At 40.8% G+C, this 24,597-nt stretch overlaps 1 protein-coding gene and 1 pseudogene across 1 annotated transcript; one reads left to right on the top strand and one right to left on the bottom strand.

The window, feature by feature from the left end:
• The first annotated feature begins 12,668 nt into the window (after positions 1-12,668).
• On the top strand, positions 12,669-24,179 carry LOC110509100 (uncharacterized). The gene is made up of 2 exons (XM_021590064.3): positions 12,669-12,954; positions 21,154-24,179. Exons 1-2 carry the CDS (start codon positions 12,789-12,791, stop codon positions 22,479-22,481), a joined length of 1,494 nt encoding a protein of 497 aa, XP_021445739.3. The 5' UTR covers positions 12,669-12,788; the 3' UTR covers positions 22,482-24,179.
• LOC149971142 (uncharacterized) lies at positions 16,100-17,002 on the bottom strand (annotated as a pseudogene).
• Positions 24,180-24,597: the final 418 nt, after the last annotated feature.

Below are 24,597 nucleotides of genomic sequence, written 5' to 3'. Positions count from 1 at the left end.
GTGACACTGGTGACCAGTTTATGATGGTGATGCTGGTGACCAGTTTATGATGGTGATGCTGGTGACCAGTTTATGATGGTGACACTGGTGACCAGTTTATGATGGTGATGCTGGTGACCACCTCATGCTGGTGACACTGGTGACCAGTATATGATGGAGATGTTGGTGACCAGTTTATGATGGTGATGCTGGTGACCAGTTTATGATGGTGACACTGCTGACCAGTTTATGATGGTGATGCTGGTGACCACCTCATGCTGGTGACCAGTTTATGATGGTGATGCTAGTGACCAGTTTATGATGGTGATGCTGGTGACCAGTTTATGATGGTGATGCTGGTGACCAGATTATGATGGTGATGTTGGTGACCAGTTTGTGATGGTGATGCTGGTGACCAGTTTATGATGGTGATGCTGGTGACCAGTTTATGATGGTGATGCTGGTGACCAGTTTATGATGGTGATGCTGGTGACCAGTTTATGATGGTGATGCTGGTGACCAGCTCATGCTGGTGACACTGGTGACCAGTTTATAATGGTGATGCTGGTGACCACCTCATGCTGGTGACACTGGTGACCAGTTTATGATGGAGATGTTGGTGACCAGTTTATGATGGTGACACTGGTGACCAGTTTATGATGGTGATGCTGGTGACCAGTTTATGATGGTGATGCTGGTGACCAGATTATGATGGTGATGTTGGTGACCAGTTTGTGATGGTGACACTGGTGACCAGTTTATGATGGAGATGTTGGTGACCAGTTTATGATGGTGATGCTGGTGACCAGTTTATGATGGTGATGCTGGTGACCAGTTTATGATGGTGATGCTGGTGACCAGTTTATGATGGTGATGCTGGTGACCAGCTCATGCTGGTGACACTGGTGACCAGTTTATAATGGTGATGCTGGTGACCACCTCATGCTGGTGACACTGGTGACCAGTTTATGATGGAGATGTTGGTGACCAGTTTATGATGGTGACACTGGTGACCAGTTTATGATGGTGACACTGGTGACCAGTTTATGATGGTGATGCTGGTGACCAGTTTATGATGGTGATGCTGGTGACCAGATTATGATGGTGATGTTGGTGACCAGTTTGTGATGGTGACACTGGTGACCAGTTTATGATGGTGATGCTGGTGACCAGATTATGATGGTGATGTTGGTGACCAGTTTGTGATGGTGACACTGGTGACCAGTATATGATGGAGATGTTGGTGACTAGTTTATGATGGTGATGCTGGTGACCAGTTTATGATGGTGATGCAGGTGACCAGTTTATGATGGTGATGCTGGTGACCAGTTTATGATGGTGATGCTGGTGTGAAAAGTCATGTTTAATCCCTAGATGGAAACTATCCAGAGTAGGGAGATCCCAACATGTTTACATTTATTCACCCACAACCTGCATTCAGAATGATTTCCAGGGTTGGAAAGATATATGAGACGACCTAAACCCTCTAAAAGGCAACAACCATTTCAGTCCAACTAACTCATGAATCAATGTACATGCGAAAATACAGATGCTGAAACAAACGATGCTAAAAAGTCGCTGTTTTCGAATACCTGAGCCGACAAGGTGAAAAATCTGTCTCTGCCTCTGAGCAAGGCACGTATTTATTTTATAAACAATTTACTTTAACATTTATTTAACGAGGTCAGTTAAGATCAAATTCTTCTACACAATGACAGCCTTCCACAGCCAAACCAGGACGACGCTGGGCCAATTGTGCGCCGCCCAATAACCATCATTTTCTTCAGGGGTGTTCAGGGGTGTTGTACTACTATGGCTGACCCTGTAAAACAACACATTTCACTGCACCTATCTGGTATATGTGACCAAAAAAACACATTAGCTACTTATTAGTTTTGTATTTAATGTTGCGAATTGTGGTGAAAAGCCTTTAATCTCTGCTCTAACTCCTCTGCAGGATACAGTTGTGGCTACAACGCCAACACGTATCACCACTTACATCAGATCAATACACAGATGGCAATTCAATGCAAGGATTAAGAAACTTAAAGACCACCTGCCATAAATGAACAAAGACCAATTCATTATTTTCCTTTAACAACCCCCCCTCCCCCCCCTCCATATTTACCCCAAACTTTTTTTTGTACATTTCATTCTCCACAGCATGTATCCCCACTTGTATCGAGTTAACACAGGTGGCAGAACAATTGGCAGAAAAAAAAGGATAACAACACTCGGATAAAAAGCTCAAACACCACCTGCGCTTTAAAAAAAATAAGTAAAGGAGCCGTTTGGAAATGCAAACAGACAAAGTGCTAGTTAGGCATAAATATTGTTGCTTTCACCACCCCACCCCAACCCACCCCACCCCACCCCACACCACCCCACCCCACACCACCCCATGCCATGCGAATAGTCAACAAAAGTGACTTCACCCTCTGCAATGAATGCACCTGGTCATAATTCAAGTATTTTTTTTCCGCCCCCCAAACGAAAAAAAACAACCTAGTTTGACACTGCCATCTTGTGTTATTTTCTGGAACAGCATCTGAGCTCCCATGTATACAACAAAAAAAGTACCTAAATGGAAAGTGGTTTAGCGGTATATACTGTATGAGACAAAGCAGGCAACAAATAAAGAATTACATAATAAGAAAGTTGAATTCAAAAAACAAACATGATATAATAAGTTAAAAGTAATCTTGGGAGACGTTGCTCAAACACTTGCCATGTAAACATATCAACAAGGCTTAAAAGAGGAATGATAATGCACATTTACACTACAGCCATGCAGGTAACATTATCTTCTTTACATTACCATGAATAAATACAAATTTGTAAACATTCTGACATTGACATGTGGGAACCAAAACGACTCAAATTTCTTTCACTGCAAATACCTGAGTGCGGACCCTCGTCATTTTCTTCTTCATAACAGATCACTTTTTTTGGGGTCGACGCATCACAATATGAAAATCTACAATTAGATGTGAGCTGTGTTTTCTTTTTTTGGAATATTTCCATTTCCATAGGCATCTCAGACTGAATTTACACTGAGAAGAGTTTTAGAGAGAATATCTGCTTCTACACATACTTCTAGGTCGTTCCTATGCTCCCTCAGTACCCACTGTGGAAAGGTCTTATAAATTAAATTGAGGCTACACAAAGCATTTATAACCCTGTCATGCATCTTGTCAGAGCATTGCAATGCCAGGATAGTGGGTTCGATTCCTGGGACCACCCATATGTAAAAAATATATTCACGTATGACTGTAACTTTGGATAAAAGTGTCTTAAAATGTTATATATAATATTATAAACTGGGTGGTTTGAGCCTTGAATGCTGATTGGCTGACAGCCGTGGTATAGCAGACCGTATAGAACAGGTATGACAACAAAAACAAATTTACTGCCCTAATTTAGTTGGAAATCACTTTATAATAGCAATAAAGCACCTCTGGGGGTTTGTGATATATGGTGAATATACCACGGCTAAGGGCTGTATCCAGGCACTCTGGGTTGTGTCGTGCTTAAGAACAGCCCTTAGACGTGGTATATAGGCCATATACCACACCACCTCAGGCCTCATTGCTTAATTATAGTACTCTAAAACATTTCTAGGATGGTCCAACCTCTTTCATTCTTGAGTGCATATTCAATATTAGTCCTGACCACAACCTTCCACAAAATGCTGACCTGCAGGATGACACACACACGCTAAAGTGCAGTCATGCACTGCAAAAAAACATTGGCAGAGCCTTTTACAAAAAATAATCTTCTGGAGTTTTTTTCCGCCCAAATCGTGTTTTCTCTGTTTTTTTTTTTTTTTTTCAGGTATTCATGAATATTCATCCATTTTCTTCTGGTTTTCCTCCAGTTTTTTCACACTTTTTTTGTTTGGTTTGTTGTGTTTACAACAATGTTTAAACTGGGGTCATTCACTTGACCTTAGAGCATGTTATAAAACCCAAATGTCTCTTAAATATCAACAAATATGAATCATTGTTAATGTTTAGACAATTATTTTTCATATATACACTGAACTAAAATATAAACGCAACATGAAAACAATTTCAAAGATTTCAGTTCATATGAGGAAACCAGTCAATTGAAATAAATAAAGTAGGCCCTAATCTATGAATGCACCTGGTCATAATTCAAGTATTCACATGACTGGGAATACAGATATGCATCTGTTGGTCAAGTAGGGGTGTGGATCTGGTGTGACTACTGTTGGGTACTGAGAATATGACATATTCATGTCACTGAGGGAGAGAGGGTAATGTATAACGTTTACATTATGTCAGGATATGTTATTGTTAGCCATCAGGGATCCTCTGGGAGGAGAAGAGACACAGTCTGGTACCAGGCACAATGACAGCCTTGTGTTGAGTGCAGGGAAGCGGACACATGTGGCAGGCATTGATAAGGGGAGAGAGCCATGGATTAGCGATGAAGGGGGGGTCGAGATCAGGTCAATTAAGGGATTAAGGGAGAAATAAAAGTTTATGGCCCGTATCACTTAGCGTCCTGCCTAGCAGTAAAGAACAATGTTTGTACAGATGTTTAGGAGGAGACTCAGCCTAGGAGGAACAGTTAAACATCAGTGCTAGTGTGAAAATGTATTTGTCTAATGCAGCTGTATTGATCCTCTGGGATGAATAAACTTGGTTTAAGCTTTCATGGTGTCCGTAGAGTTTTTTACTCTGATAATTAGAACCCAATACTACCATTTGCCTCATGCAGTGCGACACATATCCTTTGCGTAGAGTTGATCAGGCTGTTGATTGTGGCCTGTGGAATGTTGTCCCACTCCTCTTCAATGGCTGTGAGAAGTTGCTGGATATTGGCTGGAACTGGAACACGCTGTCGTACATGTCGATCCAGAGCATCCCAAACATGCTCAATGGCTGACATGTCTGGTGAGTATGCAGGCCACGGAATAACTGGGACATTTTCAGCTTCCAGAAATTGTGTACAGATAGATCCTTACGACATGGGGATTTGCATTATCATGAATGGCACGATGATGGGCCTCAAGATCTTGTCACAGTATCTCTGTGCATTCAAATTGCCATTCTTAAAATGTAATTGTGTTCGTTGTCCGTGCTTATGCCTGCCCATACCATAACCCCACCGCCACCATTGGGCACTCTGTTCACAACGTGGACGTCAGCAAACCACTCACCCACACGACACCATTCACATGGTCTGCGGTTGTGAGGTCGGTTGAATGTACTGCCAAAGTCTCTAAAACTACGCTGAAGGCGGCTTATGGTAGAGAAATTAACATTCAAATCTCTGGCAACAGCTCTGGTGGACATTCCTGCAGTCAGCAGGCCAATTGCACGCTCCCTCAAAACTTGAGACATCTGTGGCATTGTGTTGTGTGACAAAACTGCACATTTTAGAGTGGCCTTTTATTGTCCCCAGCACAAGGTGCACCTGTGCAATGATTATGCTGCTTATTCAGCTTCTTGATATGCCACACCTGTCAGGTGGATGGATTATCTTGGCAAAGGAGAAATAAGATTTTGTGCATCTGGAACATTTCTGAGATCTTTTATTTCAGCTCATGAAACATGGGAACAACACTTTACATTATGTGTTTAATATTTTTGTTCAGTGTATCATGAATAAATATCGGTTATTGACACTTTTCTACTATTATGTAGGTGTCACTACTTCCGCCGAAGTCGGTTCCTCTCCTTGTTCGGGCGGCGTTCGGCGGTCGGTGTCACCGGTCTTCTAGCCACCACCGATCCACTTTTCATTTTCCATTTGTTCTGTCTTTGTCTTATCACACCTGGCTTCACTTAATCAATGACTTGTTTATTATTTAACCCCCTGTTCTACATGTTGTATTTGTGAGTTAAAACCTACAGGACTGTAGCTCTCCAGGAACAGGGTTGGAGTTAAAACCTACAGGACTGTAGCTCTCCAGGAACAGGGTTGGAGTTAAAACCTACAGGACTGTAGCTCTCCAGGAACAGGGTTGGAGTTAAAACCTACAGGACTGTAGCTCTCCAGGAACAGGGTTGGAGAGCCCTGCACTAGTCCAGCTTCAGCCACAATATTTGAGCTGCCACAATGTGTCAACAATGTCATGTTGCTAACTAGTAGGCTGCTGTTAATCACAAATATATAAAATTAAAATGTAACAGGAGCCGAACCACCGGTCCAGTAGAAAACGGATTAGCAGACCTGAGGGCGTTCCTTAATTATTTTAACAATTTATAAAAGTCCCAATTGGGCATTCCAAAAGGTAAAGTTCTGTTTTACTGTCCATTCAGAATGTTCTGTTGTCCTCCCACGGCAGGAACGCTCTGAAGGCTCCAATCCAGTGCTTGCAGTATGCCTCTCCTGGGTCATGTTGTACTGCGTGGAAGACAAATATTCTGTCAGCAGATGGCGCTGTATAGCACAACAGTGGTCTAGTTACCTCAACGGTGTCGGGGCCACTGCTGCACTGTCAACTCCAGTAGTACTTAAACACATAGATATATCTCTGAACTCACCGAGAGGCCATACACCTTGAGACTCTTTGTAAAAGGGTTGAAAATGTCTGTAGTACCTTTATAGAGACCAAATCATACAGTGTGTGAAAGAGGGGGTGCGTTGCCTCGGGAACAGATTCTGTGGAAGGACGAGGGCGTTTACAAAGCTCTGGTTGAAGAGTTCATTGATGGTGGTGTCCTAATTGGTGGTGTTCTAATTGGTGGTGTTCTAATTGGTGGTGTCCTAATTGGTGTTATAAAAATTAACTGATTCAAGGACTGAAAAAATATGAGTCGTTAACATTTCAAACAGTATTATAGAAATTAACTGATTCAAAATAAAAATGTACATAAGTATTCAGACCCTTTACTCAGTACTTTGTTGAAGCACTTTTGGCAGCGATTACAGCCTCGAGTATTCTTGAGTATGAAGCTACAAACTTGGCATACCTGTATTTGGGGAGTTTCTCCCATTCTTCTCTTCAGATCCTCTCAAGCACTGTCATATTGGATGGGAGCGTTGCTGCACAGATATTTTCAGGTCTCTCCAGAGATGTTCGATCTGGTTCAAGTCTGGGCTCTGGCTGGGCCATTCAAGGACATTCAGAGACTTGTATATCGAAGCCACTCCTGCATTGTCTTGGCTGTGGGTCGTTGTCCTGTTAGAAGGTGAACCTTCACCCCAGTAGGAGGTCCTGAGCAGGTTTTCATCAAGGATCTCTCTGTACTTTGCTCCGTTTATCTTTCCCTCGGTCCTGACTAGTCTCCCAGTCCCTGCCTCTGAAAAACATTCCGACAGCATGATGCTGCCACCACCATGCTTCACCGTAGCGATGGTGTCAGGTTTCCTCCAGATGTGACACTTGACACTTGGCATTCAGACAAAAGAGTTGAATATTGTTTTCATCAGATCATAGAATCTTGTTTGTCATGGTCAGAGTCCTTTAGTTGCCTTTTGGTAAACTTCAAGTGGGCTGTCATGTGCATTTTACTGAGGAGTGGCTTCCGTCTGGCCACTCTACCATTCAGGCCTGATTGGTGGAGTGCTGCAGAGATGGTTCTCCCATCTCCACAGAGGAGCTCTGTCAGTAACAATCGGGTTCTTGGTCACCTCCCTGACGAAGGCCCTTCTCCCCGATTGCTCAGTTTGGCCGGGCGGCCAGCTCTAGGAAGAGTTTTGGTGGGTCCAAAACTTCTTCCATTTAAGAATGATGGAGGCCACTGTGTTCTTGGGGACCTTCAATGCTGCGGAAATTGTTTGATACCCTTCCCCAGATTAGTGCCTCGACACAATCCTGGAACTTGGCCCTCTACGGACAATTCCTTCGACCTCATGGCTTGGTGTTTGCTCTGACATTCACTGTCAACGTTGGGACATTATATAGACAGGTTCAAAATCATGTCCAATCAATTGAGTTTACCACAGGTAGACTCCAATCAAGTTGTAGAAACATCTCAAGGATGATCAATGGAAAACAGGATGCCCCTGAGCTCAATTTCAAGTCTTACAGCAAAGGGTCTGAATACTTATGTAAATAGGGTATTTCTGTTTTCAATTTTTAATAAATGTGCCAACATTTCTAAAAACCTGTTTTTACTTTGTCATTATGGGGTATTGTGTGAAGATGAGGTGAAAAAATGATCATATTTTTTAGTATTTAAAAAAAATGTTTGTTTTTTTACCCCTTTTCGTGGTATCCAATTGGTAGTTGCAGTCTTGTCCCATCGCTGCAACTCCCGTACGGAGAGAGGTGAAGGTCGAGAGCCGTGCGTCCTCCGAAACACAACCCAGCCCAGCCGCACTGCTTCTTGACACAATGCCCGCTTAACCCGGAAGCACCAATGTGTTGGAGGAAACACCTGGCGACCGTGTCAGCGTGTCAGCGTGCATTGAACTTTTGAACTCCAAGAACAAAATCTCTCCTAGAAGTAAATTGTTCTGGAATGCATATACAATGCATTTGGGAAGTATTCAGACCCCTTGACTTTTTCTGCATTTTGTTATGTTACAGCCTTATTCTAAAAGTGATTAAATTATTTTCCCCCCTCATCAATCTACACACAATGACAAAGCGAAAACAGGTTTTTCTAAATTTTTGTATGCATCTGAATACTTTCCGAATGCACTGTATTACTGACATTTAATGGAAGAAAGCTTGGTTGCTCCCCACAAATTCTGTATATCAAATAAAGTAAAATCTTGCACAAAATATACCCAATAACTTGTTGTCTAAATTCATGGACTTAGAGGTCATATGCCTTTTCTGTGGTAAAGAAGGGGAAACAGAGTGTGACTCTGAAGTTATTTTGGAGCGAGTTAAGTAATTACGTTTTTAATTTCATTAAGACCCATGTATTTACAATGAAATATGTAATATGTTATTATTCAAATGAAAACAAAACTACTGAATTAGTCATTAATTTCTTCATTCTCTTTGGTAAATTTTATATACACGAGAAAACAAATAATAGAAATCTGTCCCCAAATACAATATATTTTTTACTTGTATTCTAACAACTCTATCATACAAAAGTAATTTACAACATCAAAAATGTATACACATATTTCAGATCAATTTGATGTTATTTTAATGGACAAAAAAAATAAGCTTTTCTCTCAAAAACAAGGACATTTCTAAGTGACCCCAAACGTTTGAACGGTAGTGTATATATATTGTATATTTTTATTTGTTATTTTATGTTTCTTCAGAGAAAATATGTTTTTTTTGTTATTGTAATTTGAAATGTAATTAAAAAAAAATATATATATATATATATATACAGTACCAGTCAAAAGTTTGGCCACACCTACTCATTCTTTATTTTTACTATTTTATATACTATAGAATAATAGTGATGACATCAAAACTATGGAATAACACATATGGAATCATGCAGTAACCAAAAACAGTGTTATATTTTAGATTCTTCAAAGTAGCCACCCTTTGCCTTGACAGCTTTGCGCACTCTTGGCATTCTCTAAACTAGCTTCACCTGGAACCAGGGATTTGTCCCAAATACAATGCTTTTAGTTTTAGAAATATTTAGGGCTAACTTATTCCTTGCCACTCACCCTGAAACTAACTGCAAATCTTTAAGTGTTGCAGTCATTTCAGTCGGCGTAGTAGTTGACTAGTGTATAGTGTTGAGTCATCCGCATACATAGACACTCTGCCTTTACTCAAAGTCAGTGGCATGTCATTAGTAAAGATTGAAAAAAGCAAGGGGCCTAAACAGCTACCCTGGGGAATTCCTGATTATTACAGGTAACTCTTTATCCACATTATAGCAGGGGGTGTAAAGCCATAACACATGTTTTTCCAGCAGCAGACTATGATCGATAATGTCAAAAGCTGCACTGAAGTCTAACAAGACAGCTGTGAAATTGTTAGATATTACTTGTTAGATATTACTGCACTGTCGCAGCTAGAAACATAAGCATTTCGCTAACTCCCGCAGTAATATCTGCTAAACATGTGTATGTGACCAATAAAATGTGATTTGATTTGAACACCTTTTTATTGGTGCTTTGGTCTGAAAATCACAACTCTCCACTTCAGATCCTAATCATTTAGAGCCAGGAAATCAAAACAAAACCACTCCTTGTCACTCTGACTCTACATTTCCTAATGCCTCAACTATCTTTGTGACCACTAATAGATCTCCCAGAAATACATAATTGTCGATGAATCTCTCTTACAAGAAACTGATGTTCGTTTACAACTTTCGCTCTTTTGGCTCCATTTCCCTTTTGTCAGTGTCTTCCATTCATTCTCACCAACTTCACTCAACCGCACGCCATCAACCAGCACTTTCACGTCCGACATCTCCCTCCTCCACCATGCTGCTATTGTTGCCAGCTAGCCAGCATAAACTAGCTTGCTGGGAAATGGGAAAGGCTCATCAGAGATGACTGACTGAACCAAATTCATTAGTCTCCACTTGACTCTGATCTGCGCGGCTAACGTCATCAAAGGTGTGTTCGTATAGCTTCTCCCTATGAAAGGGGACAGTCTAGTGATTTCAGCAATCGTGGTCTCATACAAAGATTATAGATATACTAACAAGATACATGTCTCTCTGCCCTAACAATGAGAGTTGTTGACATCAACCACCTGTATTAAATGGGAGAGAGATGCTATGCTACTAGCCTCATGTCATGAATATGCATAGCCGTCTCGAGACAACGCCCATATAAAGAGTTTTTTCTCAAAGTTGCCGGGATGTCACATGTCAACTACTTATATCAGTATGCTCGTAACAATTTAAGCATTACAAAACTTTTACTCAATCAAATAAACCTCACGTAGCAAATAAGCCATTCATATTTTCGTTGAACAAATTCGACGTTCTCAATGACATCCACACAAAAACACCTCGCTTGGTGGGCGACACAACAAAAATACGCCACCTGCTGGAGGGAGACAGATTTTCCCCCGAGTTGGGCCTCTCTTCCTCATCTCGCTGTGATATTCTCCGATTTAGAGCTCACAATATGGAAAAAATACTAAATCACTTTGTGCGTAAAGCTGAAGTTGTAAGGAGTCTGCAGACATTCGAATGGTGTCTCAGAATTGCTCAGAGGAGATTTGGCAGAAAATGGTCTGTTGTCAGTTATTTTAAATGGGGCCAAATTTGTACTGTCATTAAATATAATCATATTTATTTTACAGTTATAAGAAAGGTGAAATATTATAGTAAGTCGTTTATTTTATTGTAACTATATTTAGAAAGCATTAATATTATTATATTTGTATTATGTACTTGAGTTTGTGTCCTCAAAAGTGAGTACACCTCAGAAATGAATTCCTTTTTTTTTTTTTTTTACCAGAAAGGTGTGTTCCAGACCTTTCTAGAACTATGCAGCATTACTAGTTATGGTTCTTGACCATCTCATAAAAAAATGATTACTTTTGGGTATGGCTATTTATGCGTAAAACTACATTTTGCCATAAAGTTACTAATAAGTTTAATAAAGTAGTTTTAGATTACTTTCTTGCCGAGTCCATTTCAAGTAAAAACTCAAAAGTCAACAATCAGCGTTCAAAATATCTCAACATCCCAGGGATACATTTGTAAACATTTTTATAAAATGTAACTAGGCAAGTCACTTATTAAAATAACAAATTCTTATTTACAATGATGGCCTACTCCAGACAATGCTGTGTCAATTGTGCACCCCCACCCTATGGGACTGTCAATCATAGCCAGATGTGAAACAGCCTGGATTTGAAACCAGGGTCTGTAGTGACAACTCTAGCACTGAAGTTCAGTGCCTTAGACTGCTGCACCACTCAGGAGCCATGCATATTATGGGCAGGTTATTAAAAACAATCAAACTTGAGCACCAAGCTGTGGAAACGTGGATATTGTATTTGCGCATTACAAATATATTTTATTTCGAAAACTGCTTTTCACTTATGTTAAATACATGTGATATGAACGTGTTTTGAATGGTACTGCAAACACTCATAATTAATAAGGTGATACTGTTATTAATGCCTCGTGTTATATACCCTTTGGAGTGAAAAGATGGCAGATTGTACTGAGAAAAACAATTTCAAATAATCCATCCTGTTTGAAACTAGGGACATAAATAAATAATAATAATAAACTTGCATGTTACAGCAGTGTGTAGAAGGGAGATCCCACAATGTGAGAAATGTGCAGGGGGGCACAGTTAGAGGGAGCGTCGAGTTGGGATAGAGAAGGCATCTTGTGTCAACCGGGGATCCGAAGTGCCCTGTGAGGAAGCGACAGGTTGAAATTGCGACAGTTCGAGAGGGGCAGAAAGTTTAATATGCTGAGGCAGTGAAGAGAGTTTAAGATAGCCCAAGGGTGAGTGATTCGCCTGGGAGCCCCCCAGTGAGTAGGCCTGAAGAGAGACCTACAGGGAGGATACGTTTTTAGTAAGGTTGAATTTCTTGCGTTTATAGCCATAACGATTAACTTTACTGCACTGATGGAGCGGAAATCACAGAAGAAAGCTTTGTTAGTTGCAGCAGCAGAAATATTGGGGTTTGAGAGATTTTAGTGCAGAACATCTACGGGGACTTTTGAGAAAAGGAATTCCAAAGTAGTTGGATGATGGGGTTAGATGTGCCATTTAAGATTTTCCCCATTTTTGTGACCAAATACTTCATCCGTACTCCAACCAACGAAAGGCAGCACCGGGTCTAAATCTGCCGGAAAAATCACACAAAGAAGAAGACAAACACAGGATTGTGGGAAATTTCGCACCTTGCGAAATGTAGGCTACATGCACAATTTGAAAGGATTATTACATATTTATCGACTTTCATTTCGATCAAAATGTCTAAACTGCAGTTGTTCAATGCGTATCTGACTGAACGATTAACAGCAGCTGCTGCAGAGATATCAGTGGCAGTAGAGAGAACGATAACAGATTACCAGGAAGAGAACGAACGTCTGCGACGACTACTTGATTTGTTAACCAAACCAAAGTTTCATAGAGCAGGTCTGTATTGTGTCAATGGGAGAGCTAACCAAATGTGGCATCATACCATTTTAAATAAGGCACACTGCCTAGGTAAGCTAACGTTAGCTAGCCCCAATGATGCGTATTAACCCTGGATTGTTGATGCTATGTATTGGACAATGACGGGCTTTGAAGGGTCATGGCTAGAAGGGATCCAGGTTTTGTTGAAGGGTCGCGGCTAGAAGCGTTACAGGTTTTGTTAAATTAACGTCAGATTTTCGTACCAGGTTAGGATAATTGGGTTAAGGTTAGCGATAGCCAAAATGCAAAAAATAATTCCACGTTTGACCTTAAATGGTCAAAAGCTGGATCCCTTCTAGCAAGCCATGCTGCTGGCTAGAAGGCCGCCCCTGCTGTTGTTATCCCAGAAGGAGCAGTTCTCGAATTAATGGAATTCTACAGTATATCAATAAATACATTACATGTTTTTAAGTATTTATTTGTTGTAGTGGGGACAGTAACATTACTACTCCAAAATATGTTTTAAAGAATAGGTTTTTATATATATATAACAAAACATTTTAATGTTTAGTTCAATTAGGGCTCAGACACAACAATAGCATTTGCTGGCCAAAAGTACCTCGCACCTCTGAACGTAACTTGTGACCCGAGTGCACACTGATTTGACATCGTGTGGAAAATGTCGGCAGTCAGACATCTACAGCCGGTGGTCGCTAAAACACAGCGCGCTGAACGATCAGCAGACGCCAGAATCACATTCGGTGCTATGTGTACTAGCCTTTAAAGGCGCCCACCAGAGGGCACAGCTCAAATCAAATGTTATTTGTCACATGCGCCGAATACAACAGGTGTTGGTTGACCTTACCGCGAAATGCTTACTTACAATCCCTTAACCAACAATGCAGTTTTAAGAAAAGTACAACCAAATAAAAGTCACCGATAATTAACGAGCAGCAGTAAAATAACAATAAGCAAGCTATATACAGGGGGTACCGGTACCATGTGGAGGCTATATACAGGGGGTACCGGTAGAGAGTTAATGTGGAGGCTATATACAGGGGGTACTGGTAGAGAGTCAACGTGGAGGCTATATTCAGGGGGTACCAGTACAGAGTCAATGTGGAGGCTATATGAAGGGGGTACTGGTACAAAGTCAATGTGGAGGCTATATACAGGGGGTACCGGTACCGAGTCAATGTGGAGGCTATATAAAGGGGGTACTGGTACAAAGTCCATGCGGAGGCTATATACGGGGGTACCGGTACAGAGTCAGTGTGGAGGCTATATACAGGGTGTTACGGTACAGAGTCAATGTGGAGGCTATATACAGGGTGTTACGGTACAGAGTCAATGTGCACCGGTTAGTCGAGGTAATTGAGATAATATGTACATGTAGGTAGAGTTATTAAAGTGACTGCATAGATAATAAGAGTAGCAGCAGCAGTGTGAAGGGGGAGGGGGGGGGGGGGGGCAATGCAAATAGTGTGGGGGTAACTATTTGATTGGAGTCTTATGGCTTGGGGGTAGAAGCTGTATAGAAGCCTCTTGGACCTAGACTTGGTGCTCCGGTACCGCTTGCTGTGCGGTAGCGGAGAGAACAGTCTGACTAGAGTGGCTGGAGTTTGACAATTTTCAGGCCTTTCCTCTGCCTGGTATAGAGGTCCTGAATGGCTGGAAGCTTGACCCCAGTGATGTACTGGGCTGTACGCACTACCCTCTATAGCGCCTTGCGGTCGGAGGCCGAGCATTTGCCATACCAGGCAGTGATGCAACCCGTCAGGATGCTCTCGATGGTGCAGCTGTAGAACCTTTGGGCAGCAGGTAGCCTAGTTGTTAGAGCATTGGGCCAGTAACCAAAAGATTGCTAGATCAAATCCCCGAGCTGACAAGGTAAAAATCTGTTCTGCTCCTGAACTAGGCAGTTATAACCCACTGTTCCCCGGTAGGCCGTCATTGTAAATAAGAATTTGTTCTTAACTGACTTGCCAAGTTAAATAAAGGTAAAATAAACCTGTTGTATTCAGCGCTTGTGACAGATCAAATTTGATTTGATTTGAAATCAGTATCTTCAACTTGCCCATCTATTGTTATCTCCAAAGTTTTAGCATCTTCCATTAAGAGACATGCATTTTTCTACATTGTAATTGACAGTGTAACCTTTGGTAGGTAGGCTGTGGTACAGCAAAGCCAAGTCAGCACGTACTCCTGGTTCTCACAGGGGAGGTGAAATGATAGGCTACAGTGACTTTGCTCTTGATGCACGTCACAAATGACATGAAACAACAACCCCCCGAGTGCATCAGACACAACAAAATAGATAAGTTACTTTAATTTTCTTTCACGGGTACCTGTTCATTATAGGATAGACACCTTGTGGTTTAGCTGCATTAATCAAAGCAGTGAAGCAAGACTTTAATGGTCAAAACCATTCATCTTGGGGCGACGGGTGGAGCAGAGTTGCAAAAAGCAATCATATCTCGCAATTATAGTATTTATAAAATGTTTGTGTGTGTATATATAAATACACACACACACAGAGTATACAAAGCATTAAGAATACCTGCTCTTTCCATGACACAGACTGAGCAGGTGGAAGCTATGATTGGGGTTGCACATTTTGAGGAATATTCAGAGATGGAAACTTTCCATGGGAATATATGGGAATTAACGGGAATATATGGGAATTAAATTAATACCATTTAAATGTAGATGTTTTTTTGCATTGGATATATTTACCATGTCATATGGAGCCACAAACCTTTTACATTATCATATGTAGACAATTGCAAATGATTAAATCCTTCCAATAGAAATCAAAAAAACAATTTAGTTACGAATTAAATGAGTTGACTCTTCACATGGGATGATTTCACTGAACAACAAAATAAATGGGAATATTGAATGTTCCCCAATGATCCATCACATCTCCCAAAAACTTTTTCAACATACATCTGTAAAATGATAGTCCAGAAACTAAAGCTTTGGTTGTCTTCCTCTCAGGCATGTCTTCTCCCTGGACCTCCTCAATGTCCACCTCTTGAACATCAGACTCAGGTCTCATCTTCACTGTCACTTTCCAACCTTGTTGAGGATGACTTATTGTCAGGCTCAAAAAGCCTCAAATTTGCCCGGGTGGCCACCAATTTTTTAACCCTTGTATTGGTCAGCCTGTTGTGTGCTTTGGTGTGTGTGTTCCCGAACAAGGACCAGTTGCGCTCTGAGGTGGCTGATGTTGGTGGGATTTGGAGGATAATGGAGGAAACAGGGGAAAGAGCCTCAGATCCACAAAGTCCTTTCCACCAGGTGGCTGATGAGATATGTTAGCAGGACTGCCATGTTGCATCTCCATCCCAAAGCCCTTGCTTGGAAGTGTACTTTGCCAGACTGCCAAGAACCTTGCCCTCATCCATGCCTTGTGGATCTCTGCACCAGACAGGATGCTTTTGCCAGCATACTTGGGGTCCAACATGTACGCTGGGGCGTGTATGGGCTTCAGGCAGATGTCTTCACTCTTTTTGATGTATTTCAGAACTGCAGTTTCCTCTGCTTGTAGCAACAGTGAAGTGGGCAGGGCAGTACAGATTTCTTCTCTTACATCTGCAAGCAGAGTCTGAACATCAGTCTGGATGGCATTTTCTCCCTCAATCCGTGCAATGGCTACTTCTATAGGTTTCAGGCTGCTTACCACGCTCTCCTAAAATACATCTAGGAGGATCCTCTAGATGGGGCTGTCTATATTGGCAGACTGTAATATGCCCATTTCTTGGAGAAACTCCTTCCCCTCCAGGAGACTGTCAAACATGATGGCAACACCACCCCAACTGGTGTTGCTGGGCAGCTTCAATGTGGTGCTCTTATTCTTCTCACTTTGCTTGGTGAGGTAGATCGCTGCTATAACTTGATGACCCTTCACATACCTAACCATTTCCTTGGCTCTCTTGTAGAGTGTATCCATTGTTTTCAGTGCCATGATGTCCTTGAGGAGCAGATTCAATGCATGAGCAGCACAGCCAATGGGTGTGATGTGAGGGTAGGACTCCTCCACTTTAGACCAAGCAGTCTTCATGTTCCCAGCATTGTCTGTCACCAGTGCAAATACCTTCTGTGGTCCAAGGTCACTGATGACTGCCTTCAGCTCATCTGCAATGTAGACACCGGTGTGTCTGTTGTCCCTTGTGTCAGTGCTCTTGTAGAATACTGGTTGAGGGGTGGAGGTGATGTAGTTAATTATTCCTTGCCCACGAACATTCAACCACCCGTCAGAGATGATTGCAATACAGTTTGCTTTCTCTATGATTTGCTTGACCTTCACTTGAACTCTGCATATAGCAAATTAGTAAATAAAGCATTCTGGTTGGAGGGGTGTATGCTGGGCGAAGAACATTCAGAAATCTCTTCCAATACACATTGCCTTTGAGCATCAGAGGTGAACCAGTTGCATACACAGCTCGAGCAAGGCATTCATCAGCATTTCTCTGACTACGTTCCTCCATTGACTAAAAAAAAACTTCTGATTCCAGGAGGACCATGAGCTGTTGCTATCAATAAGGTGTCTGATTCATCAGTTTCACCTCGAATAGAAGTAGAGGGACTTTTGTCAGAGGTTGCTTGTTGTGAGCGATGAGGGAACTTTATGCACTTGGCCAGATGATTCTGATTCTTTGTTGCATTCTTCACATATGATTTGTCACAGTATTTGCAAATGTACACAGCTTTTCCTTCTACATGTGAAATGCAGTGAAATGTCTCCATACGTCAGATAGTGCCCGGGGCATTTTCCCGTAAAGATTAGAGAAAAAAATACAATTCCATATACAGATAAATAGTTAAGCATTTAGATTAAACAACTCCTTTGTAAGAAATGTTTTAAAATTAAACATCTATGGAAACGTGTGAATTAACACTCCTCAGTTAGCAGGCTCAAGCAAGCTAAAAACCCACATGGTAGCAAAAACTAACTAGCAGAAATTCTTAACAAGTTAGAAATGATTTAAACACACTTTGCTGTAGGCTACTATGTACTAGTTAACAAAAAAAAATAATGTATGTTATATAAAATATATTCACCCCACCCAGTATTGTAATCAAAACTTACCAGAAAACATGTAATCCTTGCCTCAGACAGTGTAGAAGTGTGGGCTCAATAGCATCTCATTCGTGTGCAAGATCTTGAGAATCAGCTGCACATTTGGTGGAAGAATGCACTGCACATGCAGAGGGTTGAGCAATTCCATTGAATTGGGGATAGTTTAACCAAAATATGCCACAAGACCTAGAATTGCTTTATGTGTATCCCACACAAAAAAAAAGGTTCACTATTATAAGCTCTTTTGTTTTTAATTAATTTAAACAAAATTCCCCAAATTCCCGGGCTTAACTTCCCATGGAAAAATTCTGGTAATTTACCGTAAAGTTTCGGAACCTTTGCAACCTTAGCTATGATCTCTTATTGATGTCACCTGTTAAATTCACTTAAAATCAGTGTATATGAAGGGGAGGAGACAGGTTAACCTCTTTGGGCTGAGATCCCGCGAACGGCATCGATATGACAACAGCCAGTGAAAGTGCAGGGCGCCAAATTCAAACAACAGAAATCTCATAATTAAAATTCCTCAAACATACAAGTATTTTACACCATTTTAAAGATACACTTCTTGTTAATCCCACCACAGTGTCCGATTTCAAAAAGACTTTACAGCGAAAGCACACCAAACGATTATGTTAGGTCAGCACCTAGTCACAGAAAAACACAGCCATTTTTTTCCAGTCACAAAAAGCAGAAATAGAGAAATGAATCACTAACCTTTGATGATCTTCATCAGATGACACTCATAGAACTTCATGTTACACAATACATGTATGTTTTGTTTGATAAAGTTCATGATTATTAGAGGTCGACCGATTTAATCGAAATGGCCTATTTAATTAGGGACGATTTCAAGTTTTCATAACAATCGGAAATTGGTATTTTTGGGCGCCGATTTAACAATTTTTTTAAAAATATTTTTTTTACACCTTTTATGTAATCTTTATTTAACTAGGCAAGACCGTTAAGAACACATTCTTATTTTCAATGACGGCCTCGGAACAGTGGGTTAGCTGCCTTGTTCAGGGGCAGAACGACAGATTTTCACCTTGTCAGCTCAGGGGATCCAATCTTGCAACCTTAACTAGTCCAACGCAATAACGACCTGCCTCTTTCTCGTTGCACTCCACAAGGAGGCTGCCTGTTATGCGAATGCAGTAAGCCAAGGTAAGTTGCTAGCTATCATTAAACTTATCTTATAAAAAACAATCAATCATAATCACTAGTTAACTACACATGGTTGATGATATTATTAGATATTATCTAGCGTGTCCTGCATATAATCTGACTGAGCATACAAGTATCTGACTGAGCGGTGGTAGACAGAAGCAGGCACGTAAACATTCATTCAAACAGCACTTTCGTGCATTTTGCCAGCAGCTTTTCGTTGCGCGTCAGGCATTGCACTGTTTATGACTTCAAGCCTATCAACTTCTGAGAGGAGGCTCGTGTAACCGAAGTGAAATGGCTAGTTAGCGCACTAATTGTCGTTGTGTTGCTGGTTCGAGCCCAGGGAGGAGCGAGGAGAGGGACGGAAGCTATACTGTTACACTGGCAATACTAAAGTGCCTATAAGAACATCCAATAGTCAAAGGTTAATGAAATACAAATGGTATAGAGGGAAATAGTCCTATAATTCCTATAATAACTACAACCTAAAACTTCTTACCTGGGAATATTGAAGAGTCATGTTAAAAGGAACCATCATATGTTCTCATGTTCTGAGCAAGGAACTAAGCTTTCTTACATGGCACATATTTTACATGGAACATATCGCACTTTTACTTTCATCTCCAACACTTTGTTTTTGCATTATTTAAACCAAATTGAACATGTTTCATTATTTACTTGAGGCTAAATTGATTTTATTGATGTATTATATTAAGTTAAAATAAGTGTTCATTCAGTATTGTTGTAATTGTCATTATTACAAGTAAATAAATAAAAATCGGCCGATTTAATCGGTATCGGCTTTTATGGTCCTCCAATAATCGGTATCGGCATTGAAAAATCATAATCGGTCGACCTCTAATGTTTATATCCAAAAATCTCAGTATACATTGGCGCGTTATGTTATGTAGTTCCAAAACATCCGGTGATGTTTGTTTTGTTCGATAAAGTCCATTATTTATGTCCAAATACCTCCTTTTTGTTTGCGCGTTTAGCACAGTAATCCAAATTCATGATGCACGAGCAGACAAAGTCAAAAAGTTCCTTTACAGTCCTTAGAAACATGTCAGACGATGTATAGAATCAATGTTTAGGATGTTTTTATCATAAATCTTCAATAATGTTCCAACCAGAGAATTACTTTGTCTGTAGAATTGCAATGGAAAGCAAGCTAACTCTTGCGTGAACACGTGTGGTCATCTCATGCCTCTCTGGCAGACCTCTGACTCATTCCCTTCTCATTTGCCCCCACTTCACAGTAGAAGCATCAAACAAGGTTTTAAAGACTGTTGACATCTAGTGGAAGCCTTAGGAAGTGCAATATGACCCAATAGACACTGTATATTGGATAGGCAATGAGTTGAAAAACTACAAACCTCAGATTTCCCACTTCCTGGTTGGATTTTTTTCTAAGGTTTTTGCCTGCCATATGAGTTCTGTTATACTCACAGACATCATTCAAACAGTTTTAGAAACGTCAGAGTGTTTTGTATCCAAATATAATAATAATATGCATATCTTAGGTTTTGGGACTGAGTAGCAGGCAGTTTACACTGGGCACCTTATTCATCCAAGCTACTCAATACTGCCCCCAGCCATAAGAAGTTAAAGAAGGATTTTTAAGCCTTGAGACAATTGAGACATGGATTGTGTATGTGTGCCATTCAGAGGGTGAATGGGCAAGACAACAAAATGTAAGTGCCTTTGGAACGGGGTATGGTAGTAGGTGTCAGGCGCACTGGTTTGAGTGTGTGTATCAAGAATGGTCCACTGCGAAATGATGGCTGTCAGGTTAACACATAGCATTGGCTACACAACTAGCTAGCTTACAGCTAGCTACAGACTGTAGTGATGGCAGTAGTACATTTCTTCTGCAGGGCATAAGGAAACTGGATGATACACTTATTATATTTTAAAATGTGAAATTATACAGCAATATTTCCCTTCTGTTTTCTTTTCAGACCCCCAGCAACTCACGCTCCTTGTATCTGAAGAGGAGGAACACTGTGAGCAGGAGTGGAGCCCAAGTCTGGGGCAGGAGGACCCGGAGGACCCAGAGCCCCCACACATTAAAGAGGAACACGAGGAGTTCAGGACCAGTCAGGAGGAAGAGCAGCTTCAAGGGCTGGTTTCTGACACCAAAGACGCAACATTCACTCCTGCTTGTGTGAAAAGTGACTGCAATGATCAGGGCCCACCTCAGCTCCCACATCTTTACCAAACTCAAACTGTGGAGAACAAGGAGAAGCACTCTATACCCACCAACACAATTGAAGAGATCAAAACAGAACCTAATGGACAGGACTATGGAGTACCAGAACCAACTAGTGACTCTCATCCCCTCTGTGCAGTAAATCCTGGTTGTTCTGCAGCTCAGAGTGAAGCCAATGACAATGGGATGGAAAGTGGAGAAACACTGCCAGGATCTACACTACTCGAATCAACTAGAACATGGGTAAAACAAGGACAAAGCTCCCATACTAGTACTGATGACAAGACAGCCAAACAGTTGCCCCAATTTAAATCCCCCAGTCAAAGAAATTCTGTTCCTTTTTCATGCAAGGTGTGTGGAGAGACTTTTGTTTTCATGGGCCATTTCGTCCATCATGTGCGAGAAACACACACAAAGAACCAAGACTACATGTGTGGTGTGTGTGGAGAAGACTTTGAGTCCACAGAATGTATGATCGATCACCTGCAAACTCACACTACAGAAATATATTATTGTGATGTTTGTAGCAAACGTTTCTCCTTTGAGTCTCATCTGAAACAACATATGTTGGTTCACACTGGGGAGAGGCAGTATCAATGCAAAGAATGTGGCAAATGCTTCATTCATAGTGGACAGCTGAATACGCATATGAAGATTCACACACGGGAGAAATTGTATCAGTGCAAAGAATGTGAAAAATGTTTCCCCAGTAAGCATAACTTGGACAGACATATGGTGATTCACATATATTCTAATCTGAAAATGCACAAGACTCACACAGGAGAGAAACGATATCAGTGCAAAGAATGTGGGAAATGCTTCCTTCATAAGGGACACCTGAATACCCATCTAAGAATTCACACAGGAGAGAAACCATACCAATGCAACGAATGTGAGAAATGTTTTGGCCGGAAGGAAAACCTAACCGCACATATGAGGGTTCACACAGGGGAGAAACCGTACAAGTGCCCAGTGTGTGGAAAATGCTATAGCACTGCACAAGTTCTAAAATTGCATCAACTTCAAAGTCACTATCTAGGTTTCCATCCAATTGGTGATGGATTTTCATGCGAATAGTCCATATAGAAAGAACATGGCCATTTTATCATCTGGGGTGTGTTTCCAACAAACTGAATTTTTAGGAGATAAAATGCTGTGTGTGATGTAGTTAACTTAAGCGCAAAAGTGCTTTTATGTTTTCATATACCAAATAAATGTTCCCATTGCATTTTCAATTCTACAAATGGTTTTGTCACACACTGTTTGCGATAAATGGTATTACTTGCCCAATCTGGTTTTGGCACATGCTCTATAAACAACAAGTCTGCTGATAAAGTGGACGAGGTAGGTTATATGATGAGATATGGATAAAATCAATAGCCTTTTTAAAAATATGTTATAATTAGCAGCTATCAAGTCACCAGCATCATTGGACATGTGCATGAAACTCATCACCGTGCACTTAACCACCATAACTTATTCGCTTTTTTCCATGTCGCGGTAGTAGGCTACAACGTCATTGTGTGACTCGGAAGTTTAATGCGCGACATGGTGTTTTTTTCACCGCAATTGTTGCGTGATCTATTTTAATCGACCCACCAAAAAATATCCCACCGTGTCTAGCGTATTTAGTTTAGTTGACATTAGGAAGTTTTACAGACACATTAGCGGTTTTCAAAAGGCCTGTCGTGACTTTAATTTATTTTATTTTATGCATCAGGTCATTGTCCTGTAGATCACTTCATTATTCCTTTTTGTTTACAAAGCTCTACTGTACGAGTTTCTGATTTATCCAACTTTTCGGTTTAAAATATAAAAACATGAGAAACCAAACCTGTTCACAAGGTTGGTTAACTCTTGAGGTTCCTCGAGTCGCCACCGAACTAGGTGAATACGCTTTTAGTTATAAAGCACCTCGTTGCTGGAACCAACTACAAAATACATTACAATTGGATGTTCTGGTGCCACTTATTGAGGAATGTAATGTTTTTTTTATTGAATATTTGTGTTGTGCTGTATTTTACTGGTTTTATATTGTATTTGATTTGTCTTATAAATTGTATATGCAGGGCTCCCTTTGGAAAAGAGACCCTGGTCTCAATGGTGACTCCCTGCTTAAATAAAGGTAAATAAGATTAATCTGCATGAAATGGTTGGATGAAACCTGGTTACTGTGAAGAGATGTTCACGTTAGTATGTTGTAGGACTACACATACTAGTGCCTTTCTGAGTAGTGCTTTCATCCCAAATGGTGACAATCGAAAACCATCACACTTTTCCGGCCTTGTGGTTGGGAAGTATTTTTCTTCGGTGGTGCTAAGCACATATAATCTAAAAATGATATAGTCAATGTGGGGGAGGGGGGTACTTCATTTATTAATTCGTGTTGCTTTATAGCACAAAGTGACCGGCCCAAATGTTACGTCATGGTCCGTTCTTTAGCTTGGAGGCTGCTGAGGTGAGGCGGCTCATAATAATGGCTGGAATGGAGTGGATGGAATGGCACCAAACGCATGAAAATGTATTTGATACCATTCCACTGATTCCGCTTCAACCATTACCATGAGCCCACCCTCTCCAATTAAGGTGCCACCAACCTCCTGTGTTGTTGGAGTGTTTTTTCAATCAGAAGGAATGAATGGCCTTTTCCAAATGGACTCATCAGAAATGTGTCGATTCCTGTATATTTCATTTTTCCATAAGGACCTACTCTAGGTTTACTCCAAAGTAGATATTTTGAGGAGATACAAATAAAATCCATTATACTTGTCATTACTTAAATGTCCCTCTGTTTTCCATAAGCCATCAAGATCCAGTATAACAGAAGTTCACATTCAAAAATTGAGTTTGAAGTGTTGCCTTTCTCTGGTTGCAAACTTCCTGGTTATTTAACAAAGTTCCACGATGTTTTTCATAAACTATGTTAATTAATGCGTACATTTGGGGAATACATAAATTAATTATTTCTTTATGAAAAGTATATCTTTTTTTCAGATTATATCTGTGTCTGGTGTTGTCCATGAGCTCTAGTGGACAGACCACATGGTTCCTGAGAAAATAGCCTATTATAAAAACATCTAATCAACAAAGTAATTTCACTGAGTTCAAATCGAGGATACTCTGGCTTGAAATCGGACTCGGGGGGATATCATGCGCATCAATTGGTGCTTTTATGTTGAAGGCAAGAACTCTA

Source organism: Oncorhynchus mykiss, chromosome 28 (genome assembly GCF_057628025.1).
Source record: "Oncorhynchus mykiss isolate SJ-2025 chromosome 28, ASM5762802v1, whole genome shotgun sequence".
Taxonomy (NCBI): Eukaryota; Metazoa; Chordata; class Actinopteri; order Salmoniformes; family Salmonidae; genus Oncorhynchus; species Oncorhynchus mykiss.
This window is presented reverse-complemented; position numbering and strand designations above follow the sequence as displayed.